At 30.7% G+C, this 25516-nt stretch overlaps 1 protein-coding gene across 2 annotated transcripts in view; it reads right to left on the bottom strand.

The window, feature by feature from the left end:
* Positions 1 to 1357: 1357 nt before the first annotated feature.
* Positions 1358 to 25516, bottom strand: part of LOC111706025 (proline dehydrogenase 1, mitochondrial) — a 28009-nt gene continuing 3850 nt past the window's right edge. Inside the window, exons 2-24 of one of the 2 annotated variants that reach the window (XM_023478776.1) lie at positions 24340 to 24444; positions 21396 to 21517; positions 20594 to 20680; positions 19296 to 19381; positions 19029 to 19111; positions 17184 to 17262; positions 15731 to 15822; positions 15425 to 15511; positions 14643 to 14697; positions 13828 to 13895; positions 13153 to 13269; positions 12664 to 12725; positions 11694 to 11757; positions 11060 to 11167; positions 10559 to 10638; positions 10118 to 10175; positions 10006 to 10011; positions 7937 to 8029; positions 6507 to 6561; positions 5828 to 5900; positions 3871 to 3943; positions 2719 to 2757; positions 1358 to 2029 (exon numbers count right to left, since the gene is read on the bottom strand). In XM_023478776.1, coding sequence (XP_023334544.1) covers positions 2009 to 2029; positions 2719 to 2757; positions 3871 to 3943; positions 5828 to 5900; positions 6507 to 6561; positions 7937 to 8029; positions 10006 to 10011; positions 10118 to 10175; positions 10559 to 10638; positions 11060 to 11167; positions 11694 to 11757; positions 12664 to 12725; positions 13153 to 13269; positions 13828 to 13895; positions 14643 to 14697; positions 15425 to 15511; positions 15731 to 15822; positions 17184 to 17262; positions 19029 to 19111; positions 19296 to 19381; positions 20594 to 20680; positions 21396 to 21517; positions 24340 to 24444 — 1713 coding nt within the window. In that variant the 3' untranslated portion in view covers positions 1358 to 2008. The remainder of the gene's footprint in view (positions 2030 to 2718; positions 2758 to 3870; positions 3944 to 5827; positions 5901 to 6506; positions 6562 to 7936; positions 8030 to 10005; positions 10012 to 10117; positions 10176 to 10558; positions 10639 to 11059; positions 11168 to 11693; positions 11758 to 12663; positions 12726 to 13152; positions 13270 to 13827; positions 13896 to 14642; positions 14698 to 15424; positions 15512 to 15730; positions 15823 to 17183; positions 17263 to 19028; positions 19112 to 19295; positions 19382 to 20593; positions 20681 to 21395; positions 21518 to 24339; positions 24445 to 25516) is intronic. The other variant, XM_023478777.1, reaches the window with a different exon arrangement.

Raw genomic sequence — 25516 nt, 5'->3', positions numbered from 1 at the left:
GTCGCATATCCTATTAGATTATCTCCAATCTTTAACGACAAAATAAATCCTTAATACTCGAAAAACTTATCTTTTACGTAAGAAAATTCTTATATAAGCCTTATGTTATTTTTCAAAATGATTCATTCTAATTAAATTTTTTGATTAGTCCCGAAAATCGCAATTTAGACCCGTTCTCGGTCTAATATGATGTGGGACTCCCTGTAGTCGTTTTTGGCTTATTTATTGATTTGACAAAGAACGAAATAAGTTTTCAGTTGAAGAGAACAATAAGTATAAGGAAACAGAGCGCATACAGTTCGTACAGTCGTCTCTGAAGTCTCATTCTTTGTGGATGACCCTGTGTATAAAAATTGTTTGCTATACGGTCTTGGAAGATATCCCTGACCCCTGTTAGTGTAAAAAACTATGTATTTTACATTAAAATTTTCATATTATTGTGATGCCTCTTTAGATAAAACAAACTTGAAAAAAACGTCCAAGGCGAAATAATTTTGAATTGTTCATAAAAGGGCATAGCCCAGCCGCCTAGTAAAACTATTCGCAGTTTTAATTTAAATGTATTTATTGATCTTAAAAATAGAATAAACAGGCTTAACAAGTTGAGCTACAATTCAAATTGTAGGACGGTACTGAACCGTACTGCACTGTTTAGTGCTGTATTGTACTGTACTGTACTGTACTATACTGTACTGCAATGTAATGATCTGTACTGTACTATATTGTACTGTACTGTACTGTACTGCACTGCACTGTACTGTCCTGCACTGTACTGCACTGTACTGTACTTTACTGTAATGCACTGTACTGCACTGTACTGTACTTCACTGTACTGTATTGCACTGTACTGTACTGTACTTTACTGTAATGTACTGTACTGTACTGTACTGTACTGTACTGTACCGTACTTTCCTGCACTGTACTGAAATGTACTGCACTGGACTTTCCTGCACTATACTGCAATGTACTGCACTGCACTGTACTGTACTGTACTGTACTGTACTGCACTGCACTGTACTGTACTGTACTGTACTGTACTGTACTGTACTGTACTGTACTGTACTGTACTGTACTGTACTGTACTGTACTGTACTGTACTGTCACTGCACTGTACTGTACTGTACTGTACTGTACTGTACTGTACTGTACTGTACTGTACTGTACTGTACTGTACTGTACTGTACTGTACTGTACTGTACTGTACTGTACTGTACTGTACTGTACTGTACTGTAAGTCTGTACAGCACAATCAGTTGTTTACATTGTAATATGCTACACAGTGTACATTGTATTTGCTCTATCTGGTATCGTGCGTGGAGAGCCTACCGGCTACCCTGCTTGTTCGGCTTATATAGTGTTTACACCATTTCTGCACAATTTTAGTCATCAAAACCAATGTTTTGACACTTGCCGATATCAATTAAAGTACTTTAACTGGGCAAGCACTTTAAAAATTATCTTTGTCCCAAAGAAATAATGATTATTAGATAATTTACAAGGAAAAATCTTGTGTTGCGTTTTCCCCCTTCAATAATACATTGAAGAACTAAATGCGCATTTATTTTTATAACTTTACCTTAAACTTATAAAAGTTTTTTAAGTTTCAAAATTGGTTTGGGTTTCTAAAATTGTGTTGAAATGATTAAATCACATGGGGGGGGGGTAGGCTTTCCTTGCGCGACAACGGCACTAAGTTACGACGCTTGTGGCAGACATACTTCAGCTTTAAAACCTTATTTCTTAGCTTTCTTAGAAATGCTAAAAAATAATGGTACAAATGCAAGAGATGTAAAAATACATTAGGATTCTAAAAATAGTATGAATAATATTGGTTTTTATAAAAAATGATTAAGATTTTGATTTTTTTTCATGGAAATATATCATTCTATAGTATTGCATCATGTTAATATACTGTATAGTGTAGAGGTTACTGTCTATAAGCCCTTGGATTGGATAGAAGAATTGACAACAAATCTCTGAATCGCTGAACAGTTCTGCTTAATCAAAATTAAATCGGTATGTAATCTCCCTGAAAAAAAAAATATGGTTTATTTAACACTTTTTCTATATTAACAGCTTTTTAAAACCAGATTTGAACTTGAAGAGTGAAAAAGTTAAAGCTAAAAAATAACTTTTGTTAAATTCAACCCACACCCTTTACATTCTACGCCCAATCTCCGCTAAACCCACTTTTCTTTAGTTAGCGTACTGCAGATCACTGCAGTACGCAACGAAATCTTAGTTTAAGGTCCGCGTCTTAAATCAAAACTAAAGGAAATAGCTCGGAAACTAAAAGGAAGTCCGCGGAAATGGATAGAAACCCCCAAAAGTATTATGCAACAAATCTTAATTTAAAAAAACCTTGACACTGGGATTTCCGAAAACAAAATAGATTGTACTAAACTAATGTATTTTAAATAAAATAATAAATAAGCTTTTCATTCAAGACTTCTCTTATCAAAGAGCTATTGAAAAGGACAAAATTGTTTTGAATTTCTATTTTATACCGGATAAATTAGATTTTTTCATACTAGTACAAAAAATCACAAAAGTCGTAGAAGAGCCGGAATTTTTTAGTGTATCGTTTAACGAAACTGCCCAGTTTTCCAGTTGCGGTAGATTTAAATACAGAAATTATAGAATATAATAGAGAATATAAAACTAACCATGAAATTAATTTTTCTTAAAATTTGAAATAAATTTCACAACGTATTTTACCTTTGGTTTGTAGAAAAGCCTTCCTTTCAGCACACGATCCTGGAAAATTTTAAATATGCTTAATCGAAAATTTTTTTTTTGTGAAATATTTTGTTTACAAAATTACCATGTAGCGTATGTGAAATTATATTCTCCTAAAAATATCAAGACAATTGAGATATTATTCTACTGTCTAGAGAAGGTTATACACATAGAGAATAGAATATATATTAAAGGGGAATTTAGAGAATCCATCGGTATGAATTTGTTCAGTCCCTTTCAGCCTGAAAGGGAGTTCAAAGTGTACAAATCATGTAAATGTTCACAAATTATATGCAGTAGAGTACATGTAGAGTATGTTCCCTAGACTATTCATTTCAATATCGAATTTTTTAAACTGTTAAATAAACTTTATAATGAATTAGGTGAATAAAAAACATCATTTGATTTATAGTTATAATGGAAAATCATCGTTTGTAAAGTGGAAGGCATAGAGTCTACGTGAAATGATCATTGGTCAATTATGAAACCAGCCTATTTCATAATTTGATTTTCTTTAAACAATAATTATAGATTTTCTATAAAATGATATTCCAGGGCCCAAAAGGTTATATAGCATAAATATGTGAAGTACACCTGCAGTATGGAAACAGTACAACAAAATGACCGTTTTACACTTTTTTCTAATAATTCCCCTCTAATATATATTCTATTCTCTATGGTTATACAATTCAGAATAAATCACCCCGAAAGGTTCTTCCTTTTTAGAGTAAAACAAATTCCAGGGAAGAGTTTACGTCTTCCTTGACACTTTTATAAAGATTCTGCAAACCTTTCTTTGTGAGACCCTGTTTTATTTTCTAATTAGTTTTAATATTCTTACTTAAGTTCACTATTTGATCTATCAGAAGTAACTTTATAAAAATAAGTTCTGTTTAGAGAACAGATTCTAGTTTTAATTGTATTTCTCATCTGATTTGATATACTTACTTAACTTCATTATTTGATCTAACAGAATCTATGAATCTAAGTTCGGTTTAGAGAAGAGATTCTAGTTTTAATTGTATTTCTCATTTGATTTGATATCCTTACTTAACTTCACTATTTGATCTATCAGAAATATTTTTATGATTCGGTTTAGCGAACTGATTCTAGTTTTAAATTCTTCCTAACCTTAAGTTCTCGCCTCAGCATTCTTTTCTCTTTTTCCAGCTTTGCCAGCATTCCCTTGTTCTCATGGGCTCTCCTAGATAGAAAGATAGATAAATAGATAGAAAGATAAATAGATAGATAGATAGATAGATAGATAGATAGATAAATAGATAGAAAGATAGAAAGATAGATAGATAGATAGATAGAAAGATGGCATAATGAGTGAATAGATAAATAGATAGTTAGTAATGATGTAGATAGATATGAAATATGTCATAATGGATAAATATTTAAATACACAGTTGAAACAGAGATAAAAAATATAATACAAAAATCACATGAATATTTAGAAAGATAAAGCTGATAAAATAAGGTGCAAGTCTTGCAGTCTTTGCAAGGCCCATTCTAAAGAATATTAATCACTTTCTAAAAGTATTTTCCCTAAAAAAAAAATTCCAAAGTGCATTTTTCAAACAAAAATTGAATTTATAATAGATACCGTCCCTTTTTTCCGGATACTGTACAACTTGCCCCAGCTAGCTGCCTAAAAGTCGTCGCGACATTTCAAATAAACCGGAGTTTTTAGTGTTCGTTAATGTCAAAAAATTTCCTTCAATAAATGTGTTGCAAATGAATTGTGTTTTATTTTCCAAGGACCCTCCCTTTAATGATGTAAATGCACAATTTACAACAGTACCCTCCCTTTAATGATGTAAATGCACAATTTACAACAGTACCCTCCCTTTAATGATGTAAATGCACAATTTACAACAGTACCCTCCCTTTAATGATGTAAATGCACAATTTACAACAGTACCCTCCCTTTAATGATGTAAATGCACAATTTACAACAGTACCCTTCCTTTAATGATGGGAATGCACAATTTGCAACAGTATCCTCCCTTTGATGATGGGAATGCACAGTTTACAACAGTACCCTCCCTTTAATGATGTAAATGCACAATTTGCAACAGTACCCTCTCTTTAATGATGGAAATGCACAATTTACAACAGAAACCTTCCCTTTAATCATGGCAATGCACAATTTACAACAGTACCCTCCCTTTAATAATGTAAATGCACAATTTACAACAGTACCCTCCCTTTAATAACCATAATAAAGGAATTGATTTTTCTCCACAAATTTAAATGATCTAATTCATATATCTTTGCAACCTGATGGTGTATACCTTTGATATTTCAGACTCAAATTATTTGATCTAACAGAATTTATAGTTTGAAATATCTAAGGTCGGCGACAGCAATGGGTTGCAAATATATAGGGATTAGAAAATCAGAGTTTGTGGCGAAGACTCAATTCCTTTGGGAAGAGAAAATTATGCACATTTTATCCGACAAAGGTTGTAAGGGTACTGTTGTGAGTATGACACACTTATATGAAAATGGAGGGTTACTTTAAATTACGTCTACTTTCTACACTTCCTGTGATTGAGAAAAAAAGTAAAAAATTACATAAAATGTTTTTGAAAACATTTAGATCTGGTGGTACATAGTGGAATACCTCTGACCCTGGTCTGTATAGACCGTTGTCCAATGTTGTCTCTCAAAAACTAAAATGAGCTCTTGAGCTCCGAATCCACTGTTTTTAAGTCCAGCACTCAAGTCAGACTTTGCAACCCTCAAATCAAAATAAAATCGGACTTTGCGACCATTTTTCATAATAATTACAACTATTCATGAACCTACTCCTTCTTTATTTCATTAATACGTTCACATTCAATAAAATCACAAAAAAAATATTTGGAAAAAATCCTAATTTTTAGCGCAAAAAAAGCAAGTCCTGTAAAATTAAAATAAGTTAAATAATGAAATAGCTGTTGGTCCGTTTGTTATTTTTGATGGTTCTTTCTCAATATTTTCTATTTTGCTGTTTATAATCAATAATTTATCTTATATTGTGATTATTTTAGAATTAAAACTTGTACAAATAATTAAAAAATTCCCATTAAATATGTACCTTGAAAGATACGGCAGAACTTCGTTTACCGGTCCGTACGGTACATACTTGTACACGCTGTACCCGGCCTGACCTACAAATAAATAGATAGTAAAATCTCAAAAAATACCGCCTGGACCCCTCCCCCCCCCCCTTTACAAAACAGCAGGCTCATTTGTTTCTAACGGAAATAAAAAATCTAATATAAAAAAAAATATTTCTATAACAGAACATTTTTACCAAAGTGTAAATATTATAACTTAACAGTTACAGTGAGAACCAGAAAAATCTGGAATATGAATACGACTTTAAGACTGAAGCCATTTCTTCTAAATAGTCAAATGTGCAGTGAAAACAGACCTATTTCACTTAATAAGTGATTTTATAAACTACTAGTAAAATGATTTGCTTCAAAACAAAATCCAATTAACTTTAGTATTGCTGTAATGTCGTCTTAACACTCCATAATTTTTGGTTCTCACTGTAGGACAAAACTAAAACCTAAAATAGGTTGCGTGATTCAATAAAACCAATTCTAATACTGGGTTGACTTTAAAGTGTCGCAACGCCTTGGCTTTTGATTTTATCGCACTTATACTTTGTGTATTTCTAGAACTGTTCATAGCTTTAGTAATTGGTAAAATTATTAACGATTTTTCAATGTGTTGAAGAATAAAATGTTGATTTAGTATAAACTAACCTAGAGGAAAGGACAACTGATCACACATGCCCAGCAGCTGACCGAAACATATAACCTGGAAAATCCATTAATTAATCAATTAAAGTTGGTATGCATAACAGCAGAAGAGAACCGAGAAGTCAGAATTTTTGTGTTGTTAATCTCTGGATCTGGTAAAATAGAGGTTCAGAGCTGAAAACTTTAGAATGGTGGATAATAAGATTAATGCTTAAACTCTTGGTTTTACTAAACCCGAGATTATTCTGAAACGCATTCGATAGACGTTAAAAATTCAACCAATCAGCGTGTTAAGTTAAGATGAACTATTTAACTTTTGAAAAACTGGTTTTGATTTTTGGTGTTAATGGTGTCATATTAATTGAACTAAACATCAATTGAACGAACGTAAGTTTTGGATTAATGTTTATTAAGACTAACGCTCAAAATAACAATAGTCCTAAAATATGTTTTTTAATAATTTCATATTAGCATGATTGAATTTATATTTGTTTAAATGCTCTAAAAGTCGGCTTGTGAACTGCTGACTATAATTCAATCGGATATTAGTCCAATCGATATAGCATTGTATCTGTAATTGTTATCAAACGAAAATTTTAAACAGTAGAAATATCCAAAAAGAGGATTATAGAAGAAAATCAAAAGTATGTAAATTGAATAATCAGATTAAGCGATCGTGATTTTAAGGATATCTCATTCTAAAGTTTTCAGCTGAAAGTGAAATATCAAACTATGCTGGAAATTTTACAACAAAATGCACTTCAATCTGGTGAGATTTACGTGACATTGATCTCCATGCAGACATAGGGATTCATTTCATTCCTCTTCTATAGCCTGTGAAGGTCATACCCTGAAGAGATAAATTTGATTTAGGGATCAAGCATTTATTCTCAATTTAGAAGTGCCCATTTTGGATATCGAGATTAACGATATTGAACACCAAAGTTCAGATATCTGGTTACTACTGAGGGGTTCAGCGGTCTATTTTTAGATTGAGAACTATGAAAAATTCATTTTCTTATACAATTTGCAAAAATACCGAAATCATACAGTGAGAATCAGAAAACTGTGGAATAGGATGACGACATTAAAGCAATAATTATGGGTATTTGATGTTGTTAGGAAGCGAATAGTTTTATTTATAACTTATTCAAGCGCTAATGAAAAAAATTACACTGCACAATTGCTGTATTTCGTGTTCATATATTTAAAGTCATAACTTTTGTCTAAAAGTCGTCTTCGTCGTCCTATTCCAGAGTTTTCTGGTTATCACTGTAAATATCCTGTTATATATTTCTTTGTCAGTTTACAAAACATTTTGTTGAAAGTTGAATAATTTTATTATTGAAAGATTGAGTATAATTAATACTGTCCTTCCCTACTCTTCTTTAAAAAACAGAGGGCATAAAGCTTCCAGAATTTCTAAAACTAACCTTGTCCTCGGGTTGGATGTCGAGCTCTCTCATCCTCTGGATAGCGAACCTGACGGTATCCTCGTTGTGGCTGGCTACCATGATACCCACCCTCTATACAACAATATCAGATTAATTTAAACATCATTCCAACTAAGCTTTCGGTGTGTAGTACAATGATTTGAAGTACTCTGACCGAAGAAATAGTGGGTATAGTGGAGAGTGGTGTATAGTTGAGTATAGTGGGGTATAGTGGAGAGTGGTACATGATTAGGACTTTGATCCTAGTTTCTTTATAAGAGTGACTTTAGTGGATTTCTTCTAAATTAAACATTTTTTTTCTCATTTTTAACATTTAGGTATAACAGGACTGTTTCTTTTTTAATTTAAGGGCATTTTTTCTGGTTTTTTAAATATATGCTCCATAAGATTTTTTTATGTTATTCACATTTCAAAGTTTTTCATCCTTTCATGCAATGGCACCAAAAAAATTTGCTATCATCAAATATACCAATCAACAAACCCAAATCTGCTTTTTCTTGCAAATTATTTATCTCAAAGACGAGCATCGGAGGGAAAGAAATATGGGGGGGAAGCCTTGGTTCATTTAAACTCCCCATGATATCTATGATAACATAAATAAATAGAAACATTTGCTAATTGTTACTTTACAAATATGATGCAGTATTTTTAAATTTCCTATTATTTTGTTCACATCAGCGTATCAACATTATTAATCTATTGTACAACACTCACTAATTAATAGAACTTAAGAAAAAAATACTGTAAACTATCGGGATTGTATCTTGTATATATAAAAGTGATAATTTCGGAAATTATTTCTAAAAAGAAAAAGAAAATTATGATTGATCAACTTTATTTTAGATTTGAAATAAATTATCTACAAAGAGAAAAAACTTTAAACTAAAAAATCCCTGTATTCGGAGTTGGTTGGAAATTTTCTGTGTTAGAGTAAAACTTCTTGATATTTAGGTTTCATGTACAATATTATTGTTTAAGGTTCTTCCTATTTTTTTAACGATAAATTATTTTAATTTCCTTCATTTTATAAAAAGGTTTAAAAGGTATTTTTTGTAAATCCGAGAAGTAAATTTTATAAAGAAAAAGGTTCATTACAGAGAGAATAGAATATATATTAGAGTGGAACTCACTAGAAAAAAGTGTAAAACGGCCATTTTGTTGTACTGTTTCCATACTGCTGGTGTACTTCATATATTTATGCTATATAATAACCTTTTGGGCCCTGGAACATAATTTTATAAAAAATCTTAAATTAATATTAAAAGAAAACCAAATTATGAAATAGGCTGTTTTCATAATTGACCAATGATCATTTCACATAGACTCTATGCCTTTCACTTTACAAACGATGATTTTCCGTTATAACTATAAATCAAATGATGTTTTTATTCACCTAATTCTTTTTATAAAGTTTATTTAACAGCTTTAAAAATTCAAAATTGAAATGGATAGTCTAGGAAACATACTGTATTAATGTACTCTACTGCATATAATTTGTGAACATTTACATGATTTGTACACTTTGACCTCCCTTTCGGGCTGAAAGGGACTGAAAAATTTCATACGAAGGGATTGTCTAAATTCCAGTCTAATATATATATTCTATTCTCTTTGGTTCATTATGTCGACAGTCTCTTCACAAAAAGTGGAAAAAATCTCAAAAAAGAGATAAAGAAAATTGTATCCTCTTGTTTAGTCTTTGGAAAACAAAAAAAATAAAAAGGGTATAGTGATAACCAGAAAACAATGGAATAGGAAGACGACATTATAGCAATACTATAGTGTATTTGATGGTGTTACATGGCAAATAGTTTTACTAGACACTTATAAAATAACTTTTTGTGTGAAATGGGTCTGTTCACAATGCACAATGGCTGTGTTTCAAGCAGTCATTAAATTTTTTTGGATAAAACTTAATTCTCAAAGTCCTCTTACTATTCCAGAGTTTTCTAGTAATCACTGTAGCAAAATTAATAAAAAAGGTAGCAAAAAATAAATAAAAAGGATGCAAACATTAAACAGAAATTACTTGTGATTATACAACGTACCTTTCCCTAAAAAAAAATAGAAAAAATGAATATGAAAAATATGAAAAAGTTGTTGCTTTGTTTCTTTAAATATTAGATTTATAACTTTTTCAATATACTTTTTAAATGTTACCTTTTCCTTTCCTTCAGTTTTTAAATTATGAATCCGTTTCATGCATGTATCAAGGCATCTGAAAGTATTGTATACTAAAAGTTACAATAAAAAAAATTTACACAAAGAAAACTGACAACTTTTAGATAACTATAAGTCTGTGATCAACATGCAGTTCTTTCGTAAAGAGAAGTTTGAACATTCACCATTGGGTCTTTGGGATTTTAAGAATGTGGACTGCCATTTTCGTTACTTTACTTTTATGATGCAAACTTAAAAAAAATATATAAATTAAATATATAAAATTATAAATATTTCTATCCAATTCCTCTTTGATCAGAGAAAGCTTTTGACGGCATCGCGCGTTGTGAAAAGGGTATTGGCATGTTTGCATAGAGGGTCACTTGAAACTGCGCTTACCAGTTCCTTTAAAGGAAAGATGTCCTGTCCAATCCAACTAACCTGTGGTACATCTCACTTGTAGCGTTAAAATCTTCGTTTATTGGATCTGGATAATTCAGGGCAATTGCTCGGGCTCTCTCCTGAATTATATAATCAAATTAAAAATAAATTTTCCAAATTTTAAATATGTGCATTACTCTACATATTCCAAGTACATGCGTACACTGTACACCCCCTAACAATATTATACACTCTCCCTGTTCCATGTACATTGTTGTTGAACGAAACTACCGAGTTTCCTTTTTGGGGTCTTAACATTTGTGTAGATTTTGATTTAAGAGGTTCAAAAAACTGGAAAATATGAAGAAACTAAATAAAATAATATTTCATAACAAAAATATTAATATTCTTAAAACTGCCTAACCCCATTAATGAAACCCGGGTTTCAAAACTGGTTTTTATAATGATATACCCTGTCTTAAGTTTTGGGCTCTGAGAATATTGTACACTCTTACTGTTCCATGTACAGTGTACTCCTCCTCACAATATTGTACACTCTACCTGTTCCATGTACGCCCCCCTGACGAGCTTGGCTCCGAAGAAGAACTTCTGTCTGCTGGCCTGCTCCAGGTCCAAGGTCAGAGAGTGGAAAGCTTCCTTCAGATAACACTAAAACAATCGATCAATCAAACTGTTGAAAAAGTAAACTTTTTATATTCTCTATTGTCCATAGATGTCAAATCTGCGAGCTAGATTTTTAAAAGTACGACATCTCCAGTCCTATCTATGAAATCTATGAGCTGAATTAATGAAACTACGAAATCTCTCATACTATCTATGATATCTATGAGCTGAATTAATGAAATTACGAAATCTCTCATGCTATCTATGATATCTATGAGCTGAACAAATGAAGCTAAGCAATCTCTCATACTATCTATGATATCTATGAGCTGAACTAATGAAACTACGCAATCTCTCATACTATCTATGATATCTATGAGCTGAATTAATGAAATTACGAAATCTCTCATGCTATCTATGATATCTATGAGTTGAACTAATGAAACTAAGCAATCTCTCATCCTATCATGATACCTTCGAGATGAACCAATATAACTACAAAATCTCCCGTCCTCTCTAGTAAAAATGCATGATCTCCTGTCCTATCTATGAAATCTAAGAGCTCCCTAACCTGGTAGGTGTTGAACACAATGGCCTTCTCCGTATTGTACTTCTTCATCATTTCCATGGTCAGCCTTAACAGTAAAATATATAAAAGGGATTGGTCACAAATATGGGTGGGGGCCGGTGGGATAGGTAAAAGTGTTCCAAAAAAGGATTCTAAATTATTTTCTTTGAACTTTTTTTTTCAGATTTTCTGATAAAAACATTGTTCTGCAGTAATCTGCAGCACACTGACCGAAGAAATAGTAGGGTTAAGCGGAAAGTGATACATATACATTTTAAATGTGTCGCTTTTTTACTTTTATAATTAAATTGCGTATTTAATGTAAAAAAAGGCTCTCAGGGGTTTCAGGCTCTAATACAAATGCATAAACCTTTAATTTACTGAAATGGATTAAAATCACACAGTGATCCAAATATTGTAAACTCTCAAACACAAATCGAGGAGAACTCAAAGGCCAAGGCGTTGCTCAGGGGCGTATGAGAGCATTTAGCGCGCAAAAAAAATTTGTGTGCCCCCCCCCCCATTAAAACCCCCTTTTTTGAAAAAAAAACTTTTAATTGCTGTTTGGATCTACCTTGAGCTAAAGAGGACTTTTTAAAAAATAGTTTAATTTAAAACAATAAAACAATTAGGAGAGTTCAAAATAGTAAAATATTATTTTTGTGCATACCTTGCCATTCATTCTTATCAATATGGAAAGATGTTTAAGGTTACAAGGGTACCGTTGTAAATCGGGCATTGCCACCTTTACAGAGAGGGTCACTAGTTTAAACTACGATTACAGACCCTTTAAAGTATAAGCATTCTTCGAAATTAATCCTGTACCTGGATATTGCAGGCTGAAAGTATATTAACTCAGTACCTGGATATTGCAGGCTGAAAGTACATTAACCCTGTACCTGGATATTGCAGGCTGAAAGTATATTAACCCTGTACCTGGATATTGCAGGCTGAAAGTATATTAACCCTGTACCTGGATATTGCTGGCTGAAAGTATGTCTGTTCAGCATCAACCATCACTCTAACATCCATGTCCTGAAATGAATATAGATCTTATCACTTAAAATTACAACTATAATAAAGACACAGATTTAGAAAACCTCAAAAAATAGTAGTGAGAAGTTTCGTGAATATGGAACATATCTATTTTATATATATATAAATATTTACTTCATTAACTAGATCTTTTTCTTCAGAACCTTTGACTCCTCTGTCTCTATTGCTTAGTATGAATAGGATCCCCGTGGACTAGGGTCAATTTGAATTTGAACAGGACCGACCCCTTGTTCCCGCCTTTGTGACGCTCGAGTCTCGACTCTATCCTTTGCAGTCTCGTTTTCAACTTTAATGGCGCGGCCAGACTTTTACAGTACACGGCCTAATTTAACCCTATTTGATCTACCCAATAGCTTAGTTTAATGTGAGATAGAATAAAAAGAAATGCACCATTCAAGCACTGTACCTTAGCTGCCTGGAATACTCTGTGTATCCTCCTTAGCATGTTCTGGAACTGTTCCTCCTCCTCGTCAGTTAAGGCGGTGATCAAGGGCTCCATCCGACCTGTCTTCAGGTTCGGAACCTATACATACAATACGGTTATAATCCATTTAATCTATAATATGATCACACTCCCTTTACAGGGAGTGTTTGCAAAAAAAATGAAAGGGTATATTGGCTGATATCGAGCTGAATTCTATATTGATCGCTACTAATTTTACTTATGTTTGTGTGTCTATAAGGAGAAAATGGTTAAAAACGTCTTGTGCCCATGAGCGTAGCGTCCATACAAAGTCGGGGAGTTTTATTATTCCACTTAGATCGTAAATAATTAATTAGATTTTAAAGTATTCATTCAGATATAACAACCTAAAATTGTCAAATTCAATTCGATGCATTCGTATATATACAGTTGATATTTCATAATATTTTTATTTTATAGGATCCGAGTGTTACTTTAATAAAAAGTAATTCCTGAAATTTCGAGAATTTTTGATAATGAAGACATTTTCATATTTTCCAGGAATGTTCGAAAATCCAGCTCCAGTCGTAAAAACAGTTTTTAAGTGAAATATAATTTTAAAAAAAAAAAAACATTATTATGAAATATCAACCCTATTTAACATCCTCCATATTTAACCTGGAAAAGGTCCTGAAGGAGTATGTTAGTATCTATGAGTCCAGACCAGGAGAACAGATGAATCAAACCTAAAATAATATTTTTTATAAGATTCAATTTTTATTATCAAATGGTTGTTCTATCACAAAAGATTTATTCTTTACATCTTCTAGATGAGAATAAGAAAGTAATATTCAGTATATTAAAGGGACATATCAACGTTATTTCAACTGCTCCTCAATTTAAAAATCCACAACAGAACTCATAATTGAAAACTTCAGCTGATCAATAATATGGAATAGTTTAAAAAGTGTTTTATCTCCATTATTTCTGAAGCAAGAAATGCGTATAACACTTTTGTAAAGATAAACCACAGATAAAATTATCAGTAAAAACATTATATTTGATTGGAGAAAGCATTTAAGAGTATCGTCGTAAATCGGCCATGCCACTCTGTTAATGAGGGTCGCTTTAAAACACGTTAACAGTCCTTTTAATTTTTTTTTCATAAAAGACTCATCCCAAAAAATTTAAATAAAGCTAGATTCAATTTGACTTGACGCAGATTTAAAAATCTTTATTATACTCTATAATTTTGATACAGTGTTACCCAGTCTAATAACACTTCATGAACCACGTGGACGATTAAACATTGTTCTATTGGCAATAAAATGTTAAGAAAAAAAAGTTAAAAGATGTTTGAACCCATTATTCTCAGAAAAAAAAACCCAGTTTTTATTCCGTCCAGTTGTTTAGAATCTTTTTTTATGGATTGGATAACCCTACATCTCAATAAATTTTAATTTTTTGTAAAAATATTTTTTTGTATTATCAACCTTTTTTATCATAGGTCATTTTGTCCAACCAGTCCTGTACTTCAGGTCGCTCAACCTAATATATCAATAGTATATAAAATAAAATAAAGTAATACTATTTTATTTTTTTATTTTGATATTCATTTTCTTTTATAAAAGTGAAAAGTTTTAATCTGTTTTGAATCTATTTCTGCGGATTAATATTTTATTATAGTTTAATAGTTTCTTTTCGTACTAAAACAAATTTACTTTTGTGATTTTCTTTAAAAATAAATGTTCTTAGCAAAAAGATTTCTTGATAGATTGAAGAGGTCATGAGACATTCTATTTGTAGTATTAGTAGGATTAGCATTGAAGAATTGTTCATAAAAATCGAATTTTTTTTTTAAAAATTTGAAATTGACCAATATAAAAATATTAAAATTTTAGATAAAGTTTTAAAAAATTATGATTTATAATTCATATTTGTATCTTGTAGTAGACTGAATGCTATGATTACAGTACAGTTTAACTCAGAACTTAGGAGAAATTGAAAGAATTTATAAAATGTCGTCTTGAAACCCTAATAATTATGTAATGCTGAATAAATTTGATTTTTTTATTGAATAATCATATGGAGCTCTTTAAAACCTTTCCAGCATGTTTCATGGCTGTTTATTTTTTTTACAATAACTGAGATTTAGGTATAAAACCCATTGAAAAATTGTTAATTTATTAATTATTTCGATGTTTCCAAAGTTCTGGATCGAAATTAAATATTATATTTTATACAAATGTGAATTGATCCAACCCTGTCTAGAGACCTTAATTCCTGCTGCTCTAAACCGGTTTTCAAACATCTGTGGATCCACGTGGCCTTCTATCACGCTGCCGCACTGCCCTGTAACCTCCTGGAAACACATACATAGTACATAGTACACAGTCATAGTACATTGTACTAGAACACAGTCAATGCTATAGACAGAACAAATGCAAGTAAGTAAGGGCTTCAGTGGACAAAAAACCAAAAACGTTTTCAAAACGATAAATGCAAAAAAAAAGTTGTTTTTGATTTTTTCATTTATGCAAAGAAATTTTCCAAAATGATTCTTTAAATGAAATGAACTAACCTGATTATATTTTCGTGCTCTAGCAATGACCTCTGACAGCTGGAGGAGAAGCTGGGGTCGACCCAAAGCTGTCAACTTTATGGCGGCAAATCCTGAAACGATAAATACTGTTAAATGTAATGTCTTATCTTTGTTTTCACTATTATTGTGTCTGTAGTTCATTCGTTAAAAGGCTCGTAATTATGAAATTATGAAATTATAAAATTATGAAATTATGAAATACAGTCACCGAACGAAGCTTTAGGTTCAACTCGTTTGAACATTCATTTACTAATTAAAAGCAAATGGTTATTAAATAGGTCCTTCTTATTTAACGTATACTAACTACATTGGCAAACCCCAGTATTTGAATGAGATCAATTAACTAAAATTGTGGCTGTGCCCTGTAAAACTAAATTATCAAATCAGCAAAACGAATGCTGAAAAATTCTCTTAATTTTGCAAAATTGATTGAATATCATAAAATATCGTGTTTCGTGACTTTCTCTTGAAATATTGAAATATTATCAACGATTTTTTTCTTCCTTTTTTTCTTAGAATGATATTCAGATAAACTACTAATCTCATGATTTAAATAATTCCTAAAACTTTTTAGATTTAAAATATTAAAAACGTATTCAACTGTGCTCCACCAACCTACAAAATATCTGATCTTGTATATTAAATGTACTCTTAAAGAAATGTCTTGTATATAAAATGTCCTCTTTAAGAAATGTCTTTAAATTAAATGTACTCTTGAAGAAATGTCTTGTATACTAAATTTCCTCTTAAAGAAATGTTTTGTATATTAAATGTCATCTTGAAGAATGTCTTGTATATTAAATGTCCTCTTATAGAATGCCTTGTATATTAAATGTCCTCTTGAAGAAATGTCTTGTATATTAAAGTTCCTCTTGAAGAAATGTCTTGTATATTAAATGTCCTCTTGAATAAATATCTTATATATTAAGTGTCCTCTTATAGAATGTCTTGTATATTAAATATCCTCTTGAAGAAATGTCCTTTATATTAAATATCCTCTTGAAGAAATGTCTTGTACATTAAATGTCCCCTAAAATGACCGCAATTTTCTTTCTTTGAAATGTTTATTATGTAAGGGACTGTAAGGGGCTAAAAGGGACTGTAAGGGGCCGATTTCCAACGGTACCAATAAAACTATGTCTGATTAAGTATGAATTAGATATCAATGTTTATGATTGGGAAAATTGTGGGTTCTCTACAAATGTGGCTTGTGCAGGAAAACATGATGCAATTATCAGAATTAAACACTTGTAAACCAAGACAAGCAACAATATCTTCCATATTATTGATCAGTTTTAAGGGGACTGACTTAAAATTACGCGCCGGCGCACTGTCCCTTTTATTTAAGAAAATAAATAATAAGATTTCTTCTTCTGAAAAACGATCCATATAAGACATAAATATTAAGTTAAAAATATGAAATGTTGTAAACCTGTAGTATGTGTAGTAGTTGCAACGGTCTCAATACAACGCAGGAAAGTTTCTAGATTTCGTTCACAATTTGCTTCACCCTACATAAAAATAGATTAATTGCTTAACTCTACATAAAAATAGACTAATTTGCTTCACCCTACATAAAAATAGACTAATTTGCTTCAACCTTACAAAAAATAGACTAATTTGCTTCACAATACATAAAAATAGATTAATTTGCTTCACCCTACATAAATAAATTAATTTGCTTCACCCTACCTACATAAATAGATTAATTTGCTTCACCCTACGTAAATAAATTAATTTGCTTCACCCTACATCAATAAATTAATTTGCTTCACCCTGCCTACATAAATAGATTAATTTGCTTCACCCTACATAAATAAATTAATTTGCTTCATCCTACATAAAAATAGATTAATTTGCTTCACCCTACATAAAAATAGATTAATTTGCTTCACTCTACATAAAAATATTAATTTGCTTCACCCTCCATAAAAATAGATTCATTTGCTTCACTCTACATAAAAATAGATGAATTTGCGTCACCCTACATAAAAATAGATTAATTTGCCTCACTCTACATGAAAATAGATTATTTTGCTTCATTCTACATAAAAATAGATTAATTTGCTTCACCCTACATAAATTTTCTTTATTTTGCATAAAAAACCAAATCCTTGAAACTTTGAAATTTTTTTATCCATGACTATAAAAAATGTTTGTTGGTGTTTAAGTTAAACTAAGGTAAAGAGCCTCGGTTCAAAGTTAGTCCGGTTTCAATACTTGATGCAAAACATTCATAACTGTAAACTTAGGCCGGCAAAATATACTATTCTCAGAAAGCATATTAACTGTTGGAACATGGCCTTATTTTTCTAAATTTACTCTTGGCAAAAACTGTGTCAACTCGACGCAAATGAGAGATAAATATTTACAGGGTTACCCACAATGAATGATACTTCAAAGACGACTGTACTGAATTTATTTTGTCTCTTAACAAATTTACAAATCATAAATAGTCCATAAAAAGACTTTATTTAATGCAGGAAATTTTCATTATTAATTAAAAAGTGAGGACCCTGTTTTATTAAAAAAAAACCTACGTCAGAAGCTACGCACACAGGGAGAACTTATTGTTTCTTTTCTAAGAAAAATATCAATATTGAGAAAAGGTTGAAAATAATTTTTAGAAAACACAAATAAAACTTTTAATCTTTTCAATACCAAGAAAATTAGTTTGATCTTAGATTTACTAGATACAGTCCTAATCATCGAAATTAATATAGAATTAATCAGACTACTTACAATCTAATTTTACAATATGATTGATGAAACGATAATTACAAAATAGTTCTGCTATTTCCAAATTGTGGTCTGCCTTTTTTGAGCATTTTAAATTTCCAGAGATATGTATATCTGTAAAGTCGTTTAATTAACTGTTAATTAATTTCGGGTCTTTCTGATTATGACTGTATCACATTAAGTTTGAAAAACTTCTAATGCAATAATTTCAATATTTGAGAGTAAAGACAGTGCATACTAAATATATCAAAGCGAGGACATTTTATAAAATATATACAATTTCTTTTTAAAATAATCCAACATTATTCCTCTAAATAATTCATTTTTATCTTAAACGTAATATTGTTGTTTATATATTCACAAAAAAGCGGAAATTCACAAAAGTTATCAGAAGACTTTAAGGTCGTCTTTAATCTTTAAAATTATTTGCGGCATTGATTTTTCAGTCTAATGTTATTAGTATATAATTCTTAACACAATGATTCAAAATAAACCTTGTTCTGGAATCTCTAAAGTGGGGTCTGTCTTTTTATTTTACCTGGTAGAAGAAAGTCCTGGCTCCTGTAACCCCAACTCTTCTGTCTCCAAATTCTTTATGGGCCTGGTATCTGCTAATCTCATCTAATAACAACAATAATAACAATAATAATTACAGTATGATTTTGTTTCTAGTATTTGTATTCATTTTTGATAAATAATCTTAAATTTTTTTTTCTTTTTTTTACTTCTGTTTAATTGTACCAATTATTTAAATTGTGTACGTTTACTTGATTAATGAAAAATATTCTCAAGAAAATGCGCTTACTTTCAAAATTTTTGTCCTTTTCCCCTTTAATTCCGGCGAAATTGACTACTGGGGCATCATTACCGTCTGCATGAGAAACACAAGACCTGAAAATTATTCAAGTATAAATATTTTTTACATTCACTTTGTTCGGTTAAGTAATGTTTTGTTGGTCTTTTTTGTTTATTGTTTTTGTTTGTTGGATTTTGGGTTAGTTCGATTATAAGTTTAAAGATGGTTTAAAGTTTAATTTGGTTTTAATTTTAGGTTGATTCGGTTTGGTTTGAGTTGGTTTGGTTTGGTATCAGTTGGTTTTGTATAAACTGGCTTGGTTTTGTATAAACTCTTTTTTTATAAACTGATTTGGTTTGATATATGTTGGTTCAATTCGATTAACTTCGGCTTTGTTCAGTTTAATTTTGTTTTGTTTGGTCTGAGCCCGCAATTTAAAAACTTCGGCTCGAGCCGTAATTCCTTCAACCCCACGTTAAGACTGAATCTTCAACCAAACTCTTTCGACAGCTTGTGTCACGTGATTGAGAGCTGCATGATATTTGGTTCGACGTAAGGAGTTAGGCCCAATAAAAATAAAACCGACCTTGGTTGGTTTTAGTGGAGAATATTGCTCAATGTTGAGTCTTGTTCTCATAAAAACCCGGAATACGGCAATTCCTACCATGAAAATCCGCCAAATAGAATATTAAACCGGTTTTTTTTTTAACTCAACTCTGTGGAAAATAAGATGCAGCTTGAATCCGAAAGCTCTAGCCGTAAATAAGGTCCATCAACGACAGCTTAGACCCGAGCCATATTTTTCCGATTTTTTTATCGCTGGCTCTGGTTTGGTTATATTTCATTCATTTTTTGTTTGTTTTGATAATTGTTTTATATGAGTTAATTCAGTATGGTTTTGTTAGGATTTGGTTTAGTTTTGTTTGACTTATATCATCAGTGCTTAGGATCCATTTAATTTTGAGCGGATCTGGGTCGAATTTTGGATCCTCAATGGAAAAAACGGACCCGGATCCAGGCCAAGAACATTTCTTTAAAATTTACTGAATTTTTGAAATAAAGCAGAATTGTCAGATTATTTTTCTTCTTTTTTTCGCTTATTTTTACGCTAAAACTTGATGAGCCATTTAGAGATCAGGAAATTTATCATAATCTTTTTTTGGTTTAGTTTGGTTTAGTTTGGTCTTGTTGTTTTTTATTCAATTTAATTTTATTTTGATATGTTTTCTATGGCATAGGTTCATTGGGCAAGGTAAAGTTTGGTTTGGTTTGGTTTAATTGGTTTGGTATGGTTTGGGTTAACTTACTCCATTTCCGCTTCTTCTGCTTCCTCCTGAGATAGATCCTCCTCTACGCTGTAATCTAGTATACTCTTCACACCAAACATATTCATTCTAAACATATTCATTCTAAACATATTCATTCTAAACATATTCATTCTAAACATATTCATTCTAAGCATATTCATTCAAAACATATTCATTCTAAACATATTCATTCTAAGCATATTCATTCTAAAATTTTCACTCAAACATATTCCTTCTAAACATATTCATTCTAAACATGCTCAATCTAAACATATTTATTCTAAACATTTTAATTCTAAACATATTCGTTCTAAACATTTTTACTCAAACATATTCCTTCTAAACATATTCATTCTAAACATGCTCAATCTAAACAGATTTATTCTAAACATTTTAATTCTAAACATATTCGTTCTAAACATTATAATTCTAAACAAATTAATTCTAAACAAATTAATTCTAAACATATAAATTCTAAACATATTCATTGTAAACATATTCATTCTAAACATTTTCATTCTTAACGTATTCATTCTAAACATTGATTTAATTAATTTGATTGATTTGATTGATTTGATTGATTTGATTGATTTGATTGATTTGATTGATTTGATTGATTTGATTGATTTGATTGATTTGATTGATTTGATTGATTTGATTGATTTGATTGATTTGATTGATTTGATTGATTTGATTGATTTGATTGATTTGACTGATTTGGTTGATTTGATTGATTTGATTGATTTGATTGATTTGATTGATTTGATTGATTTGATTTAATTGATCTGATTGATTATATTACCTGTCTATGGTGGGCTGTATTCGAACTGTATCCTCTCCCGCTACAAACTGTCCGTAGAAGGTTTTCTTCATGATTGCTCCAAACAGTCTTTTTCCCAGAACAGCTTGTCCCAACTTCATTAGCTAGATAGATAGATAGATAGATAGATAGATAGATAGATAGAAAGATAGATAGATAGATAGATAGATAGATAGATAGATAGAGAGATATATAGATAGACAGATATATAGATAGATAGATAAATAAATAGATAGATAAATAAATAGATAGATAGATAGAAGGTATTTTTCATGATTTCTCCAAAAAGTTTTTTCCCAAAACAGCTTTTCCCAACTTCATCAGCAACATAGATAGATAGATAGATAGATAGATAGATATATAGATAGATAGATAGATAGATAGATAGATAGATAGATAAAAAGATAGATAGATAGATAGATATATAGATAGATAGATAGATAGATAGATAGATAGATAGATAGCAATATAGATAGACAGATATATAGATAGATAGATAAATAGATAGATAGATAGATAGATAGATAGATAGATAGATAGATAGATAGATAGATAGACAGATATATAGATAGATAGATAGATAAATAAATAGATAGATAAATAAATAGATAGATAGATAGAAGGTATTCTTCATGATTGCTCCAAAAATTTTTTTTCCCAAAACAGCTTGTCCCAACTTCATCAGCAACATAGATAGATAGATAGATAGATAGATAGATAGATAGATAGATAGATAGATAGCAATATAGATAGACAGATATATAGATAGATAGATAAATAAATAGAAAGATAAATAGAAGGTTTTCTTCATGATTGCTCCAAAAAATCTTTTCCATAGAACAGCTTGTCCCAACTTCATCAGCTAGATAGATAGATAGATAGATAGATAGATACATAGATAGATAGATAGATAGATAGATAGAAGGTATTCTTCATAATTGCTACAAACAGTCTTTTCCCTAGAAACGCTTGTCCCAACTTCATCAGTTAGATAGATAGCTAGATAGATAGAAAGATTGATAGATAGATAGATAGATATAAAGATAGATAGATAGAAAAATTGATATATAGATAGATAGATAGATAGATAGATAGATAGATAAATAGAAGGATGAATTGTAGGTGAAAATGAAAAATAAATGGATGGATGGAAAGACAGATAGGTACGTAGATACAGAACGATAGATAGAGATATAATTAGTTTGAAGGTTAGATTGATAAAAAGGTAGAAAAGTAGGTTGACAATGCCACTTTAAAAACTCTATTGAAAAAAAGGTAAATAAAAAGGTTGACAATACCACTTTAAAAACTTAGGTAGAAAAGTAGATACATAGGTTGACGATGCCACTTTAAAAACTATATTGGTAAAAAGATAGATGAATAGGTTGACAATGCTACTTTAAAAACTCTATTGATATAAAACGTATGGAAAGTACGAGGAAATTTCAATGTATATTATTTAATATGATAAGATAAATATTATATTACAATAAACAATATTTAAAATATTTTAGCTTATTTAAAAATTTACCAGATATTGAGTTTAGTCCAGATTAAAATATACATTAGCATGAAGTGTAGCTAGGCGGGAGAGGAAAATCAATTAATTGAAATAATTTCTCAAAAATACCAAAGTATTTTTTCAATTGGAAAAAAAGTATTAGGAATGCTGCAATTCTGTTAAAAAAAATTTTAAAACATTATTTATAACATCTCAAAAGTTAACATTTTTTTCATAAGTCGAAATAATGCAATCAATAGGTTTTTGGTGGGAGATGTATAAGCTTCATTAAAATCTTTCATATTTTTCGAGGACAACATGACAGGGGTCTTCCGTTCTCCCAATCAAACCAGGTATGAAAATGTTACACAGGACAAAGTAAAAGTAGACACTTATGAGACTAGGTGTTTCGACAAATTTCGACAAACTGGGGCCACAAATACAAGTTTGAAGACACATTTAAATTTAAGATGTAAAATATGCGATCCAATGAAAAATTGACAGCTTCCTTCTTAGAATATTTAACAAAATATTGTTTGAAATATAATTAATTAAAAAATAGTGGAAAACGGATTTAATAACCGGTATAAACATAAACATTTTTTAAACAAATTTTTATATTAAATCTATATTTAAATTTGGCTTGTCTGTCTGTTTGTTTGTTTGTTTGTCTGTCTGTTTGTTTGTATCCAATAAACGTCAAAACGGCTGAACCGATCGGGCCCACATTTTTTGTGGGACATCTAGGGACCCCAGGGAAGGTTTATGAATGATTGAAATTTCAAATATTTGTCTCCATCAAAATTCGATCTTCATTAAATTTTTGAAAATTTTGAAAATCCGAGAAATTTTTTGTGAAAATCCGCGAATTATTTTTGTTTTGTTTTACGATGTACAGAAAGAGAACATGTTCACAATTAATCTAGAAGATGGGCGCGAAGCGGCTAGTATATATATATTTCACAATGCCAAATAGAAAATCTTTGAAATTATTGTGAACCATTTCAATCAGATAACGATTAAACATTTATAGAACAAATCATTTTAAAGAAATTGCCGTTATTTATCTTGAATGGATGAAATTTGACTTTCGACCTAAGATTAGAGACGCGGAAATTATGCTGTCTGGTTCCCTGTATTCGTGTTTTTTTGCAACTTTAAACTTGTTACTGTCTTTGCTAAATCATATAAAAACTGTTAAAAGACTTTATTCAAGGCAGAAGTCTTAATTTAACCTTGGGAGTTGGGTTCGTCATATTTCAAGAGTTTTAGGTCGTCTTTGCAGTCTTATCCTTTGTGGGTAACCCTGTAGTTTATTCAAAATAGGAAATCATAGCTGTATACCATTTCTATACAAAAACGGCATTTGAAATAATATTGGAAGTCCATAGTAAGTTTTTTTATCTTGAGGACCACCATTTTCACCTTTTCGTTGTTGTCGACTAGCATGTTGATGCCGCACAGCTGATAAACCAACATGGCGCGTAGCACCTCCCATGTTGTTTTAGATTTGAACGCGGCACGATGATCCTGAAATGAAAAATTATAATCAAAAATATATTCACAAACATGGTATAAATTTCAATATACATTTGTGTAATTAATATTATAACATCTTAAATAAGTTAGATTTTTTTTTGATGATATAAAACTCTAAACTAAGATTACGGTCAGTGTGGGTCAGGAGGGTCAGTGTACTGCATGTGATCTCCAGTACACTGACCTGTACTGCAGTAGCCTCTGCAGTAAACTGACCGGAAGAAAAGTTTGTGAACTCACTTTTTTTAGAGCAGACACTCATTTAAGAATGTGAAACCCTAACAAATATTGTTTTTTATAATTATTAAACTAAGGCGGTAGGAGGCAAAATTATTCATCTAAAAAGTACGATTTCAGCAGATGAATCAATTTCAAAAATAAGGTAAGTCAAACTTCTTATTCTAGACTGTGTTGTAGAGTCTTGACTAGATCTCAACTGCTATTACGGTGGGATTCTGTTTAAATTATATATATAATTGCTTTATAAAAATTTAAAAATAATGATTTTTTGAGAAAAAAATTATCCTGATTGATATTCAGTCTACAACAAACGCATCATTTCAGCAATAATGTTCAATCGGAACTTAAAAATTCTCTACTGTTTCTGTAGACAGAAATCCGCAACTTCCTTTCTATGAAAAAATACAACAAAAATAAACAATTTATAAGGATAAATCTTGCAGATATTTCATTCATTCTTGACCCGACAAAACTTGAATATAAACAAACAATTTGTGATAATGATAATTGCCTTTTGTCATTTTTTTCAATCTTTGCATGTCTTTCTTTATATCATGATTTAATTAAACTTCTTCTCTTTATATTATCTAACAACATAGTTTTTACATGTTTTTTTGGGGGCGTGATTTTTATTCTTTTATGATTTGATGGAGTCACGGAAGTCCGTAGTAAGATTTTGACTCCACTGGAGACCACCGGAGGGAATTCTTTTTCACTGGAGGGGTTTGAAAAAATGCTTTTTACAATTCAAAACTTTACGCAGGGTGATTTACATTCCACTGGAGGGATTCAGATGTCCTTCCTGGGGGGTTACTTTACAATT

This window comes from Eurytemora carolleeae, unplaced genomic scaffold (assembly GCF_000591075.1).
Source record: "Eurytemora carolleeae unplaced genomic scaffold, Eaff_2.0 scaffold492, whole genome shotgun sequence".
NCBI lineage: Eukaryota > Metazoa > Arthropoda > Copepoda > Calanoida > Temoridae > Eurytemora > Eurytemora carolleeae.
This window is presented reverse-complemented; position numbering and strand designations above follow the sequence as displayed.